General features: G+C 39.5%; 1 protein-coding gene across 2 annotated transcripts in view; it reads left to right on the top strand.

The window, feature by feature from the left end:
* Positions 1-5,471: 5,471 nt before the first annotated feature.
* The window catches only part of FYB1 (FYN binding protein 1), a 43,732-nt gene continuing 34,609 nt past the window's right edge, over positions 5,472-14,594 (top strand). For both annotated transcript variants that reach the window (XM_071580957.1, XM_071580956.1), the window contains exons 1-2: positions 5,472-5,675; positions 9,406-10,549. In XM_071580957.1, the coding sequence (XP_071437058.1) occupies positions 9,433-10,549 (1,117 nt within the window). In that variant the 5' untranslated portion in view covers positions 5,472-5,675; positions 9,406-9,432. The remainder of the gene's footprint in view (positions 5,676-9,405; positions 10,550-14,594) is intronic.

Genomic DNA, 14,594 nt, shown 5'->3' with positions numbered 1-14,594 from the left:
TTATTTAAACTTTAACATTCTGGATTGAATGTTTCTCTAGACTCTGTGTCTAACAATGCTTGAAAATGTATTGCTTATGCAAAAAAATCCACAATAGAGAATGTAAGACTGTCTACATGAGAAAAATTCTGAGGTTCTGTGACTGGTCAAAAGGTCCAATAATCTAAAGCTGTTGGTTCCTCTTGCTTTTCCACTTCCTCTTTCTCCTTATATCAGCAGCTGGGGTGTGGATGCCAAGAGGGAAGCCAGACCAGTGTATGAAACCCTGCCCTACCATACAGGAGGGTACATGGGGCGTAAACTGAAGTAACTTCCTTGAGAAAGTTTCCTTCCACTCTTACTGCACAATGTCCCCTTTCCCCAATTCAGACTCCTTCTCTTCTCTCCCTGGGGCCAGAGTGCTGCTGATAGCAGCTGCTAAGAGAGCCACCCCCATGCTCAAGGGCTTAGGCTGTCTCCAGCCACCCTGGATCCCTCCATGAGAGCCCCAGCAGGGAGGCACAGAGTCAGGGCCCAATGGCCTGACAGTGGGGGAAGGCAGGACACAGGCATGGCCATTTTTAAGGGGCACAGTGGTGGGGGGCTCAGACAGCACCACCTCACAAGGACAGAGCCTCTCCAGCTGCCGAGATCCTTTCTCCATCCAGAAAACCTGGTGCTGCTTCTCCATCCTCCCTCTTACCGCAGTCTCTACTGATTTGCTCTCACACACAGGCTCTAGAAACTTCACAGCCAGCAAGACTGCTTGCTTTCCAGCCTCCTGACTGGCTGGTTTGCTTCACTGAGATGGCCACCAGGTCCTGTCCACACTCCCCTCATCTCAGACCAGGCATTGGTTGCTGCAAACTCAACCATCACATCTGCACAGAGATCACCTACAATTTAGCTCACGAAATCATCTAACTGAGCTACCTGTGGTGATCAGTCGTGATCCTCAGTGAGGCACAGCTGTGGGATATGTGAGCAGCAATGATGCTGTGGCATGCTCTGCAAGCCTCCTCAACCTGTGTTTAATGGGGTTGTGTCTGCCTGTGTCAGGGCTCTTCACCACCATGGTGAATTCTGTGCCTTCCAGAGGCTTTACTGGTGCCTATGGAGAGTTTAGTGAAGGCCCAGTGTTCCTATTTGTTCTGTCTTGAGTGTTTTCTGCTGCTGCACAGCTTTCAATTCCCCCTAAACTCCTGCTGGTGAACCCAGGCAGGCAGAACACATGAATGCTGACATAAGCAAAACCCACAGCTTGCAGGACAAAAAGCCTCATTCAAAAGCCGCCTAATTTGAGCCCCCTGCGTGGCTGAGCTCGGCAGCAAAAAGGAGCCTGTGACATGCTGGGGGCACAGGGGGGAGTGCAAAGGCAGGCGTGGAGGTGGGGTGCGGGGCACTGCAGGTGAGGCACTTGGTAGAACATGACAACAAATACCTGAATAAGGGCTTTGTATTGAAAGAAAAATTGCTTGAGATTTGAGCACTCCTAAGGTCAAGTTAAAAAAAAAAAAAAGACTTTTGCCTTTTTGCCTGAAAGATTACAGCAGGTGCTTTATATCAGCTTTAGGTGTCCCTGGGAAGGACTATGATTTATTACAGTGTGTATACCCCAGCAGAAAATCAGGAGCTTAACACACACCTGACTGTGATACTCTGGAGTACACTGGGCTTTCCTTCATGACAGGAATACGTCCTTGACAAAGCATAAGCCAGGGTTAGGAGGCTGTCAGCGACCTTTGATTTCTTTCTTGAGTTTCTGAATTTTAACTTTGCATAGTATAGAAAAATATAAGTCATGGCAACAGATTTCTTCTTTCCTTGTTCAGGAAAATATCAATATAGTGGTAATAGACAATGGCTATAAGATTATAGGACTGAGTAACAACAATTGACTTGAGGAACTTTCAGGGCATCCTGCATGTCCGTTGTCCCTGAGCCGCATCTGGAAAGGCTGTTTTTTCCCATAAGCATGACATGCATGTAGACACAAGACTGCTGTTAATTCACTCATGACCACATCAAATTTCTGTCAGAATGCTAAAACCACCTTCAAATTACAATGCTATGGAAATGCAGCAGTACATTTTTCAGGAAGTCTAAGCCTGTCTGCACACACAGAGATAATGCAGACTGACACTACCAGAAACCTTGGTTCTCACTGCGTGCTGTGGCAATTGCAGGCAGAAGTTCCTAACAGTGTTCAGTTACTTTTCAAAGTGATGCTGTAACAGAATCACTGTCATGCCAAGGTGGCACTTCTCCCCAGAATTCCTGACCCTGGAGAGTGTCACAGTGTTGTGAGGCAAGACTTCTGACTCTTTGCCTTGCCCTCTGATGAGGTTCATGTACTCATAATGTCACCATGCCTGTTGTAGTTTCCTTAGTACAAGTATGTGTAGAGATTATCAATGGACAAATATGTCATTTTTGCTGCTGTGCCCAGTCCCTCTCACCAGGAGGCAAAAGGTCCATGAGAGAGAGGAGGAGCCAGGAAGCAAAATTTCAGTGAAAAATGTTGCTAACATTGACTTTCATTTACTCAGTACTCTACATATTTGCATGTGTTGTTATATTACAGAATAACATTGTTCTTACTTAGGAAGGAGATTTTCAAAGTTGCTTTAATTTATTAATGCACCTGTCCAAAGGGAGCTTCCCATATACTTCCCCTGCCCCCTCCCTTGTATATACATGGTTTAAAGATTACCTGCTCCAGCCAATCATTTCTACCTTTTTCTTCTCCTACCCTCACTCACCACTAATTGTTATGCTGTCTCACCTGGTCTGGGATCATCCAGTACACTTAAGCTCAGTAAAATGAAGGAGGTTAAAAACAACATGAAAACAAAAAGGTTGGTGGTGAGTTTTGTTCTTTTAATCATGTCACTTCAGTTTTCACCAACTCCAGCAATAGTATTGACACAGCTGTGGAGGCAACAAGATTCCAACTATGATATTCTTTGTGACCATTGCATTGGAAAGCCAGAGGTGTTCAGGTGGTAGTGCCTAACTTTTCAAACCATTTCAGAGCACAGCACAGCATCAGTAGATCAAAATAAGATCCGTGGAAAAGGTGGACTAGCCCTTACAGCAGAGAAATTCAGTGATACTCACAGAATCATAGAGTCACATAATCATTAGGGTTGGAAGGGACGTCTGGAGATTGTCCAGTCCAACTCCCCTGCCAAGGCAGGATCACTTGAAGCAGGTGACACAGGAATTCCTCCAGGTCGGTTTGAAATGTCTCCAGAGAAAGAGACTCCATGGCCTCCCAGAGCAGCTGTTCCAGTGCTCTGCCACACTCAAATGCAAAATTCTTCCTCATGTTAAGGTGGAACTTTTTGTGTTTTAGTTTATGACCATTACTTCTTGTCCTGTTTCTGGGCACCACTTAAAAGAGTCTGGCAAAATCCTCTTCACACCTGCCTTCAAGATATTTATATGCGTTAGTGAGATTCCCTCTCAGTCTTGTCTTTTGGCTAAACTAGCCCAGATCACTCAGTTTCTCCCATTAAGAGAGTTGCTCCAGACCCTTCATCATCTTTGTGGCCTCTGCAAGACCCTCTGCAGTAGCTCTTTGTCTTTCTTGAACTGTGGAGACTAGAACTGAGCACAATAATCCAGATGTGCCCTCACTAAGGCTGAGAAGAGGTGGGAGGATCACCTCCCTCAACGTGCTGGCCACACTCTTCCAGAGGGGCCAGTGTTCTGCCTCTTTTTCTTCCCTTCTTTCTTTCCATGATTTTTGACAAATTTAATTCCAAAGCAGCCACTTTTAGCAAAGGTACATGCAAACAGTTGTATAAAATCTCTGATAAAAAAATATATACTTTAGGTTGCAGTCATAAAAATTGCACACGGTAACAATAACACAGCATTGCTGTGCTGGGATTTGAATGCTGGTTTTGGTCTACACAGAGAGTGTATGGCATGTTTATACATAAGAAGACATTATCATTATTGATATTCTGGTCTTGCTTGAACATGATCTTGTGATTTTGTTGTTGCCGCTCTTGGGTTTTGTGAAAAAGTAAAAAAAAGGCAAAATAACTTCACGCTGCTTTCAGGCTTGAGGGTTCTGTTCCTGAAAATATTAATTACATCAGATTCTTTCTCCACTGAAAAATAGCTGATTTCTTAAATCACTCACAAACATCCTTCACAGAAATAAGTGGAAAAAACCAGAGAGATTTCAGGAAGCTATTGCACCTGTAAGTGTAAAATGAAACATATAGTAGACATTGCAGATGGGCAACTTTCACAGCACAAAATGTTATTTCCATTGTGTTTGTTGCAATTTATATTCTCAGCAGCATTCTATCAGTCATGGTTATACGTATTTTGTGTATTGAATGAAAGAGATGGCAACAGGAACTGTCCACCATTCAGAGCTGCAAAGATGAGCTAGTTCTTTGATCATTGCATGAGTTGTCAAGGCTGATACTGAGAGCAAATGCTTGCAGTGGTGTTTACCCATGCAAAATGACCAAATTGCTACAGTTAGCATCTTAAAAGTCATGAAGACTGTCAGGTAGAATAGCAAACCACAAAGTCAAATCTATTATGATTGTTTATTTTCAAAGTAAATATTATTTTTTAAATAAAATACAGTGTTTAGCAGAATGAAAAGCATAAAGAACTGCATTTCTCCCACAACAAAAAAAAAAAAAAAGAATTCTGTAATGTAACAAAAAAATGCTTACCATTGGCATGTAACAGTGTTTTTAACTTAAATAAGTTCCATCCACCACTCTAATAACCTTCTGAACTAAGCATTTTTGGTAAAATTAAGCTGAAAACAGAAGGCACTTCTAATGCTTTACTTTGACACTCCAAAATACTAAGAAGGTTGTGCATAACAACCTTTAATTAAGCACAAAGACACACAGCATTTCTTCTGCAATCTAATCCCTCTGCAGAACTCCAGCAACTTCAGTGAGCTGTATTTTGTAGTAGGTTCCGCCTCTGTGGTTTATCTTCAGCACAAACACAAGTTTAGAATTTCTTGTGCAGCTTATTTTCTCAATATTGGCTTTCCTATGTCATCCTTCTGACTCTTTGACTTGCGTAACAAATAGCCTTCTCAAGAAAGGTGGAAAAAATATATGAACATGGGGGAGGCTAATTAAAAAAAAGCTCCACATAGCAGAATTTTTTAAAAACTGGCAAGCAAAATCTCATGAGATCCTGCTGGCATAGGTGGGAGCAAATGAACCTGTTAACTGATGAATGTATGCAGGATTATCAGTGGCAGCAGGGCACTAGGCTTGAGGTCAGCCCAATTTTTACACTTGTTATTAGCACATGCATTTCCTTAGCTATTATTCTGTAAAGACCAAGCCTGTGTGCACAAGTGGAGCTTCACAGGACTATGCAATTTGGGGTAAATGCAATGCTTTTGAATATCACATGGTGCCTTACTGCTGATGGCAGCAGCCAGCCAGTCTGAACACATTTAGTTCCCTTTTCCTCCACCACTTCTTGCTTAATATCCTGAGGAGTGTAGTTTTCTCTATTGTTCATGATAATGAAACCCACAAGTGACATTCTTATGCAAACCCTCTGGGAGAAGCAGAACTACTCTTAGCAAACAGACCCGGCTGTTAAGGTGATACACCCGTGGACTTTCACATTAAGGGAGCCAGTTTTTCTGCCTTTATCAAAATACCGAAGACCTTTGGGGTATTCAGGTAAACTGTTTTACATGTTTGTCTTAGAAATAAGTGTGCAAAATTCCGGAAATAACTTAATTCACTGGAAATTTATTTGTAGATTTTACTTGGAAATAATACAGGAGCTGAAAAGATGCTAAGCTAACAACACATACTTTTGTCTCTCAAAGTTTTGTGTTTGGTTCTCTGAAATTTTACTGAGAGACATCCTAATTTAAGTGAACTTTACATTTTGAATAATAGCAGAAATGGTATCACTCAAAGGCAATTATTTTCTAGTTACTCCTTTTATTTGTGGTTTGTTGCTCTGTGGGTGGGGTATTTTTTAAAATACCATACTCTGGATTGAGGTATCAGTATATATATTTTGTTAGTAGTTTGTCATGGAAAATATTTACCTTTCCAGCTATGAGTCAAAATGGTACTCAATGTCTTAAAACTGCATGAAATTTCCTCTAAAATCACTTAGGAACCTGAAATTCTAGAAATAAGAGTAGAAACTTTGCAGTGATAGGAACCCAAGTTTTTCTTCCTTGAGACTTAGAGCTGATACATTCACTTTAGTGGAATAACCAGTCAGATAAGACATTCTTAAGTTACTGTGTACACTATATATAAACAGGGTTCTGAGTGAAGAGAGATCTGTTTTTTCCATTTCTGGGCAGATCACTAGAAAGTGAATTATTCTGAAAGAAATGATTTATAAGAAAGCATTTGAGAAAAATAGCTTTTAAAAAGAAAATTGTTAAGTATAATGAAGTTCTGTGTTTATACAAAGCTAGGTTACAGAAATTTAATCATTTTTCAGAAGGTCTGTTATTAACTATTAACAGACTATTAACTGGTCTGTTTTTATGGGATAGAAGTTGTTGATGAAAAATTGAAACCACTTGTTTTGTTGAAGACTGAATTGCCAATGGTTGATAGTTGGTTGGGGTTTTTTTTATTTTAACTTAGACAGATATTAAAGAGAACCAATAAGAGAAAAAAAAATGTGGTGACCTTACCAGGAGATAGAATGAAGAGATGATCATGCACAGATTGATGCCTAGACCTCATGCATAGCCTGTGACAGGAGCAGTTTGGGACCAAGCTGGGATGTTGCCTGGCTGTTCTGGTCAAGCCCTGTGCCCTCACTAGTGCTGATCTCAAACTCTTCTGGAGCTGTCCTCTGATGTTTCTGCAATATGAGTAGTTGGTCTTATGATTAGACAGAGGGTGAGAAAAAGTGATGAGACAGACAACAAAAGTGTAGAGGAAAGCACAACGGCAAAGATACAATGTGGCCTCTAATACTAAACGCAGCTTATGATGGTAGAAATGGTGACATACATTAAAGAGAAGCAGAAAGATGTCACAAAGTTTCTTACTCTATTCTGATTTCTAGTGTTTCCTTTACCATTTACTACTCATTTTAACTGTGTGCAAGAGGCTCCATTGCTGATTGTAAACCATTCCACATGCCCAAGAGCTTTTTACCAGAAGCTCATAAATATGCATGACAAGGGCAAGGTACATTCACCATGTACAGAAGAAATTTATTTTAAGAAATCAACTGACAATCCTAACATGGCAGTAATGAATGGTTCAATGATTTCAAAGAATACATGTAAGTAATTCATGTAATCTTGCTATTACAAAGATGAAGAAAATTTTTAGAAACTGGACATCATAATAATGTTTCTTCAAAGCCACATTCCCAGCTTCCAAAAGTTTTACATGCTGAGTGTCTTTTGATCATGGCAAGTACTGTCATTTGCACAGTACATTTTGTTTAATTTCAAATACAAGAAGGAGCAAAATAATCAATGTATTGCTATAACTTTTAAAATAAATGAGCTGTTGAGTTGGCCAAGTAGCTGATCAACTTAGAAGCTCGGAAGACTTCAGACATGAAAAAAAATTAGAGTATCTCTGGCAGTTTAGTTTTGTTGCAGAACTTTACAAAACCTAAAGCATGCATTAGTACAAAGTCAAAATACATCAGAGGCAAAAGGCTTGGTTATTCTCCTTGACATTGAAATTGGTTTAATTTTCTTCTTAAGTGGGTAAATGGGTGCTTTGCAAAGTATTGTGGAAGAAGTCTTAAATTTTTAGTGATACCTATATGTATCTCTGCAGTGGAATTCTGTGTGTGTCTGTGTCTGTGTGTGTGTGTGTGTGTGTGTGTGTGTGTGTGTGTGTGTGTGTGTAAGTGCATGTACATCAAACAGCAGTAGATGGCTTAAACCTGATAATCTCCATAGTAAATGTGCACTTCCTCCCTTCTTTATATGTGCAAAAGAAACAACAATGTGGTGCTCTGGGTATAAGTTTCATTATGTCTATTTTGTTTTGGCTGCATTTGATGTAAGTAAACAAGCAGTTTGGAAAGACTGAATTTCTTGGCAATGCTGAAAAACTGGGAGTGTTAACTTTAAGTGCAGAAGTCACAGATACAATTACTCCAACATAACAGGCTGTTTATGTCGTGTGATACAATCAAACAGAAGGCAAAGGGAGCAAAAGCCCAACTGAAAAGCTCTTGTTAATGATGTAGCTATACTGAGGACACAATTCACCTCTAAATTTTTTTCTCAAAAACCTGTTTATTATGGTTTGTAGTGATACTTCCTTGTTTACAAACAAATTATTCAGAACCCTTCCTATTGATAACATTCCTGCTTTATGCCATCAGTTTTACATTTTAACTCAGACACAAAATCCAGATCCTGCTCAAACAAGTGAATTGGATGTGTCAGTGTATTTGTCATAACTGCACCCCTGCTCCCACTGTCAGCTGGAAAAGAACTCCCTGCTTCAGGGGGCTCCTGGAACCCAAAGGTGGCTCCAGCCCAGCACAATGGGACCAACTCACTCTCTTTGCCCCTGTCCTTCACTGTAATGTGTTTTACTCATACTGAATTCAAATGTATTGAGCTTTTGTTTACAGTTCATATTAAAGACTGGCCCCAAAAGTTATTCAATAGAGCTACTCAGTTCTGATGTCTATTTTTGAATGAAGATGCATTTTATGCATTTGGAATTGTTCAACTTTTTTTTTCCCAAGAAGTTCAGTATCTTTGACAGTTTCTGGGTGTATTGATTGTCATTTCTTCCAGTTTTACTTCACATATTTTCATTTTCCATCCATATATGCATAGTTTTTTCAGATACAAAATGGAGAAGAGAAACAAGGACAAAGAGCGGGTGGAGGGAGCAGCAGGGAAGAAAATTGCTGAAAAAGGAAAGAAAAACTCACACACACACACACACACACACACACACACACACACACACACACACACACACGCACCAAGCAGAAGAATTTCTGTTTTCACAAAGGAACTTGCAGTTCTCCAAAGAGTTGGTAGGAGTAACAGTAATCTGGTACATTACCCAGGTCCTAGCACAATCTATACTTCTCACTGCACATTCAAATTTTTAGGTATATATTAATTTTTTATTATGTGTTCAGTTCCCAGTTCCAAATATAAACAGAAATTATAATATGCCCAAAAGGAGCTGCATGATCACTCTCTAAGGACAGCACCTGAATGAAAATTTTAAAAGATCGTATAATCACAGCAAAGATAGAACAAAATGTGCAACTTCTCTTAACCCTACAGGAAGATGTGCTATACCTCTCAGCCAATCAGCAGCACTACAAGCCTCAGACCAGGAAATTCTTTAAAGTACAGTATGTGTGAACATTGTAACAAGACTTTCTCATTGCTGTTATTTCTTTTTCTCTTCTTTATGCTTGTAGAGTAGCAAGTCACGTGTGAGATTACTCATGAAGATGTTTGACTCAGATAACAGAGACACAGGGGATGATCCTGCTTTCCATCAACACTTCAAAGTCACAAGAGAAATTCCTGAAGGATTACAGCATGAAAGGAAAGCAGCACTTGAGAAACTTGCAAGTCAAGGAAATGTGACATGTACACCAGGACCTACTACCTTTCATAAAACTGTTCATCCTAAGCCTCCTCTGGGGTTCAAGCCTTCTACTGATGAGAAAACAGAGAATGATCCAAAGCCATCATATTTGAACCCAGTGGCACAAAGATTTGGTGTTCATCTTCAGGCAACTAACAGAGAAAATTATGGAAAATCTGAATGCACTAAATTCCCCATCCAAACCTCTAACCCAGCAAAAGAAGACCCAAAGCCCCTACACTCAAAACCTGCACGGAACAAGTTCCCTAACCCTGTTCCTCCTGGTCAAGAAAAAAATCCTCTGGGAGCAAAACCAAATTCAGATTTTGCAACACAGGAGAGTGAGGAAATACTATCATTTCCAAACATAACTGGAATCAAAGAAAAATTACTGTCCGCAGCACAAGAAAATATGCCCAAGCCTGCTCCCTCTAAACCACCTCTTGCACAGAAACCTTCTCTTGACAATGAGGGCTCTAAAAATAAAGACACTTCCAATAAATTTGGTTCTCTTCAAAGTAGCCTGTCAGGTCCTAGAACAAATACATACTCACTTAAGAAAGTTAAGGAAATGGATGAAAACAACTCTGCTGCTGAAGCTGCAAGCAGTCGTCTTCCTAAAATAGCTCTGAAGCCTACTGGCCTGCGCTACAGTTTATCTCAAGACACCTCCAAAAACGTGCAGAAAGAGACTGAAGAAAAGGGAATGAGTGCTGCCAAGACCACCGTTGTCAAGAAAATCATCCAGGAAGCACCAGATTCTTCTTATAAGTTTTGTAAGATCAATACAGCCCTTGGTGCAAGAAGGTCATCAGGTGAATCAAAAGAGAAAGAGGTTGGGGGCACAAGTACAAGAGTCCTCAGGCAGAGAGTCTTGGCCCCAGCGTCTGAGCTGCCTCTGTCCCCACCAAAACCCAGCAGACCCCCACGTGTGGAACTGGAAAGATTCCAAAAGAGCATCCCAAAAAAGAGTAAGTCCACTTTGATCTTGCTTTCTTGAGTATTGTCTTTTTGATGTATTTAGTACCAGGAATGAATCCTCTCTTTTGTTCAGAAAGAACATGACACTTGTGCATCAGACAAACCCCTGACTTCAGTAATGTGACAGATAGTAATACCTGAGGCTTTGACTTATTATTTTTTTGAAGAACCAAACTTCTGAACTGTGTGATGGTTGTAATTCAGCCATGAATATTAAGGCTTGTCACCAGGTTACTGTAAAATTTTAGATGGTCTTGCATGTGACAAGAATGCTTGTAAATAGATTTGAAATATCTGAGAGGACACAAATCCTTGCACAAAGAAAATAAATGGCTGTGATTCCACTCCCACAAAGAGTACTTCTTCAACAAGTTCTTCCTTTTACTGCATAAGAGAAGCTTAACACCCATATAAGCTGTTTCTGAGGCCCTCAAAATATGCCCTTGAAATTCTCCCACAAAAATGTAGATTTCTGAAGATAGACCCAGATATCCACTGTCATCTCCTGGAAGGAAAGACCAATTTAGCAGAGATTCTGAAAGCCCTTGAAGCTCCTCTAGATCACCTGTATTTCAAACTTTTGATTTAGGGTTTTTCCTCCACAGCTTTGCTCTTTGACAATGTCAACTGACAAATTTATAAGTTGAGGGAGGCTTTCTGTTTTTCTCTTATAGCACCACATGCTCAAAACTATGAATGCATAGGATATACTGATCACATTCTAAACCCAAAGTTTTAAATTATATGGGTCCAACCTTCCTCTCTCAGAAACAAGGACTGAAATAAAAAAGTAATATTGTGTTACATTTTTGTGGAGTTTTATTTACTTGTTTGTTTGTTTGTTTCCCTTAATGCACTGCTGTCTGTGTTAAGCACAGGAAACAAAGCATATATTCTATCCTCATATCTATCTTTTTAGCTCATGTAATTTTAGCCTGTTATGCCCTGTAACTTACTGTGTGAGGTGATACACATTTCACCTCTGTTAGTCTGCCTTAAACACTTCTCTTAGATTTAATTCAGGAGATCAAAATTTGATTCTTAAATTTTTGGTGTAGTTAGTGGGAAAGGAAGATGCCCAACGGCGTGACTTAGAGCTCTAAAGTAGCTGACGATGGATGGTCTGAGTAACTCCATGCTGCACACATGCAGTACATCAGGTACATTCATGTAATTTTGTAGACACATAGTTTGTCCTTGTACCTTCTGTGTCTAGAATAGAGTATGGCTCGTTGTTTAGCAGTTCAGAACACTCACAGGGCTGGTTTTCCTGAAGCAGAAGATGTGGAAAAGCTCAAGGTTGACTTTAAAGACAAAAAGTCTCCCTAAAAATATGGAATCTGCATTCAACTCTATATTGGGTTATTATTAATTCCACTCAGAAATTAGGAGCATATGAGTAAAAAATTTCTGGTTTTCATCTGTTACCCTATAGTTAAGGAAATGTTCTCTCAATTCCAAGATCAGGCCAAGATCTTCAAATATTGCAAATCTGTGTGTGTCCTTAAAGTAAATATGCTAGTATAGAATTTTATTACAGAAAGGCAGCATTTTCAGCCAATTACACCAGCAAACTTTCTGGTTAAATAAAAATAGTAAGATCCTTGCTAGCTAAATTTTGAGACGTTCTGGCAAAGGCTGGAAACATGCAAAATGACAGTTTATTTTTTAAAAATGAATTATTTAGAGTTTTTAAGCAATTAATGAAGGAATTATTTTATTTGTTTGACTGCTTGTTGTTAATTCAATTTTTTTCCTGGTTTCCATTCAGTTATAGACACAAAGCATTTTTCATCCTCTTTTTCAAACTGAAGGTTAGAAATATTTATCCTGTGCATTTTAAATTAACACTTGTAAACAGGGCTGTAAGATTAATAAATAACTTTTACTAGAAGGAGGGTCTCCAGTTGTAACTAACCAGGAGTTCGTGCAGTCACTAGCCTAAGGATGAGTCACACTGGGAACTTGAGGATGTAGCTTCCCAGTGTGTTGGCACAGGTTGTTTTCCAAATATGTTGCAAAATACACACTCAACTAAGCTGAAGAGTCAGACCTGGTCTTCTCTTTCTTGCAGTCATAGACTCAGGACAAGACTGAAAGATTCAGAAACCACATTAATGTGAAGCTGTTCATAGTAACTTTGAACTTCAGCCTTCCTTCACAGAACTGTCATGTAGACTCTGATGTTTTGTTTGGCTTTAATTAATGCAGCTCGTTTCTTTGTGGCCAGAAATCTATACAGAACCACTCTAGTGGACAGCCCAGGCGTTGTAGAGTGAATCCTGAACAAACGCCTTTTCAGCTGAACAGTTTTTCATTGTTGTTGTATTTCTTGGAACATAAATAACAAAATCTACCTGCTTTGAAGGGTAGTTAAACTGAACCGTATTCAGGTGGGGGTTTTTTAACTGTCATTTCAAGAATCAAAGTCATGTCAGGAAGACACCACCCCCACAGCCCACAGTCTTTCTGCTCATGACTGTGTCCTGATAAACAGCTGCTTGCCATAGTTGCTTAACTTGCTGCTGTGATTAGGGTATTGAATAAAAAAGGAATAAGTAAATGGAAATAGTTTTTCCATGCAACAAAGCTTTCTGAGGTCTAACCTTCAGAGCTTCTGATCCAGGGCGAGGATTAGGCTTTGTGTTGTCCTTTGAGAAGACAAAACTTCCACACGTGGTGGTTGTTACATTTGTATTAAGGGCATGTGCCTGTGCTGCACAAAACATTCTTTTGCCTGATTTAAAACAGGAGTTTGAATTCTGCTTTCTGAGAAGTATCAATTCACTTCTTTTTCTTTGGTTGTTCTCCTTTCCCATGAAAGCTATTTTAATGGGTTTTATAAATAAGTATTCACTAGGCATGAAATAGCATTAAATGTTAGATGCTGAAGGACATACCTTTGACACAGCAGTCTTAGTCATGTGTGGGAGAATAATTTACACCATGCCTGCTTGAATACTCAGGGATGCTAGTTTGGTGTTGGCCTTGCTGTGGATTAGAAATTTTCTCCTAGTCCTGAAAACCTTTTATGATAAAACTGTAGATAACAAATGCCTTGTTGAGGGAAATTTGATTATTGTTTTGTTACTACTATTTTCCAGGGAAGGCAGGCTTTAACAAATTCCTGTATGGGCCTGTGAATACATGACAGCCTGGTAAAATCCTGTGTCATTACAACAATTTTCCCTGAGAGGAGATCATATTTATGTCAGCTAGGGATCATTAATTCTGAACTGCATAGAAAGCATGTGCTTCTAGTCCAGAAAATAATACCAACTATACTTTTTTATAATACACACATGAGATCTTAGGGAAAAAAAATAAAAGAAGAGAAACAAAGTCATATTGTTCACAGTTTTCCATGTGAGGTCACAACTGTACAGTTGCTTCCAGAGGAGAACCCCACCTTGGCTGACCTCAGTGAGATTATATGTGTACAGGAGGCCACACACATAAAGTCAGTTGGAGGCTGAGGACCCTTTGTGCTCCACTCATCTCTGAACAACTGGTGAACTATCAACCCTGGGGCTTCAGCTAGGGAGAATAATTTGAGTTGTAGAGTGAGAAATGAGAGGAAATTCTGTACAGAATATACAAGGAAAAAAAAGGCCTGTAAGAAAATTCTCACTATTTACAATTTGGATTTATGTGTGTGCAGTCCTTGTTGATATTCTGTTCTGTAATGGATTGTGTGCCTACACAGTGACATAGCTTTTTTTGGTTAGGTAAAACAACCAGAGAGAAAGGAGGAATTAACTGAGCTGCATTCTCTAAGTTATCACAATGCTCTGTTGGCAAAGTGGTGAACAATCATGCCCCACTCCTAAAGAGAGTAAATATCTTAACTGTCTTTGCAAAGATGCTTAGAACAAGTCAGTCATTGCTCTTGATGGCAAGATAAAGCAGCAGCTTCTAAAGTCATAAAGAACTGGTGATTCTTTTTTTTTTAATCACATGATGTCGTGACTGTTTACTGCAGAATCTGGGCTTAGATTTTTGTTTTCATACCTCAGTGCTACATTGAATAAAATT

Source organism: Pithys albifrons, chromosome Z (assembly GCF_047495875.1).
Source record: "Pithys albifrons albifrons isolate INPA30051 chromosome Z, PitAlb_v1, whole genome shotgun sequence".
Taxonomy (NCBI): domain Eukaryota; kingdom Metazoa; phylum Chordata; class Aves; order Passeriformes; family Thamnophilidae; genus Pithys; species Pithys albifrons.
The sequence above is the reverse complement of the archived record's forward strand: the minus strand, read 5'-3'. Positions and strand labels throughout refer to the sequence as shown.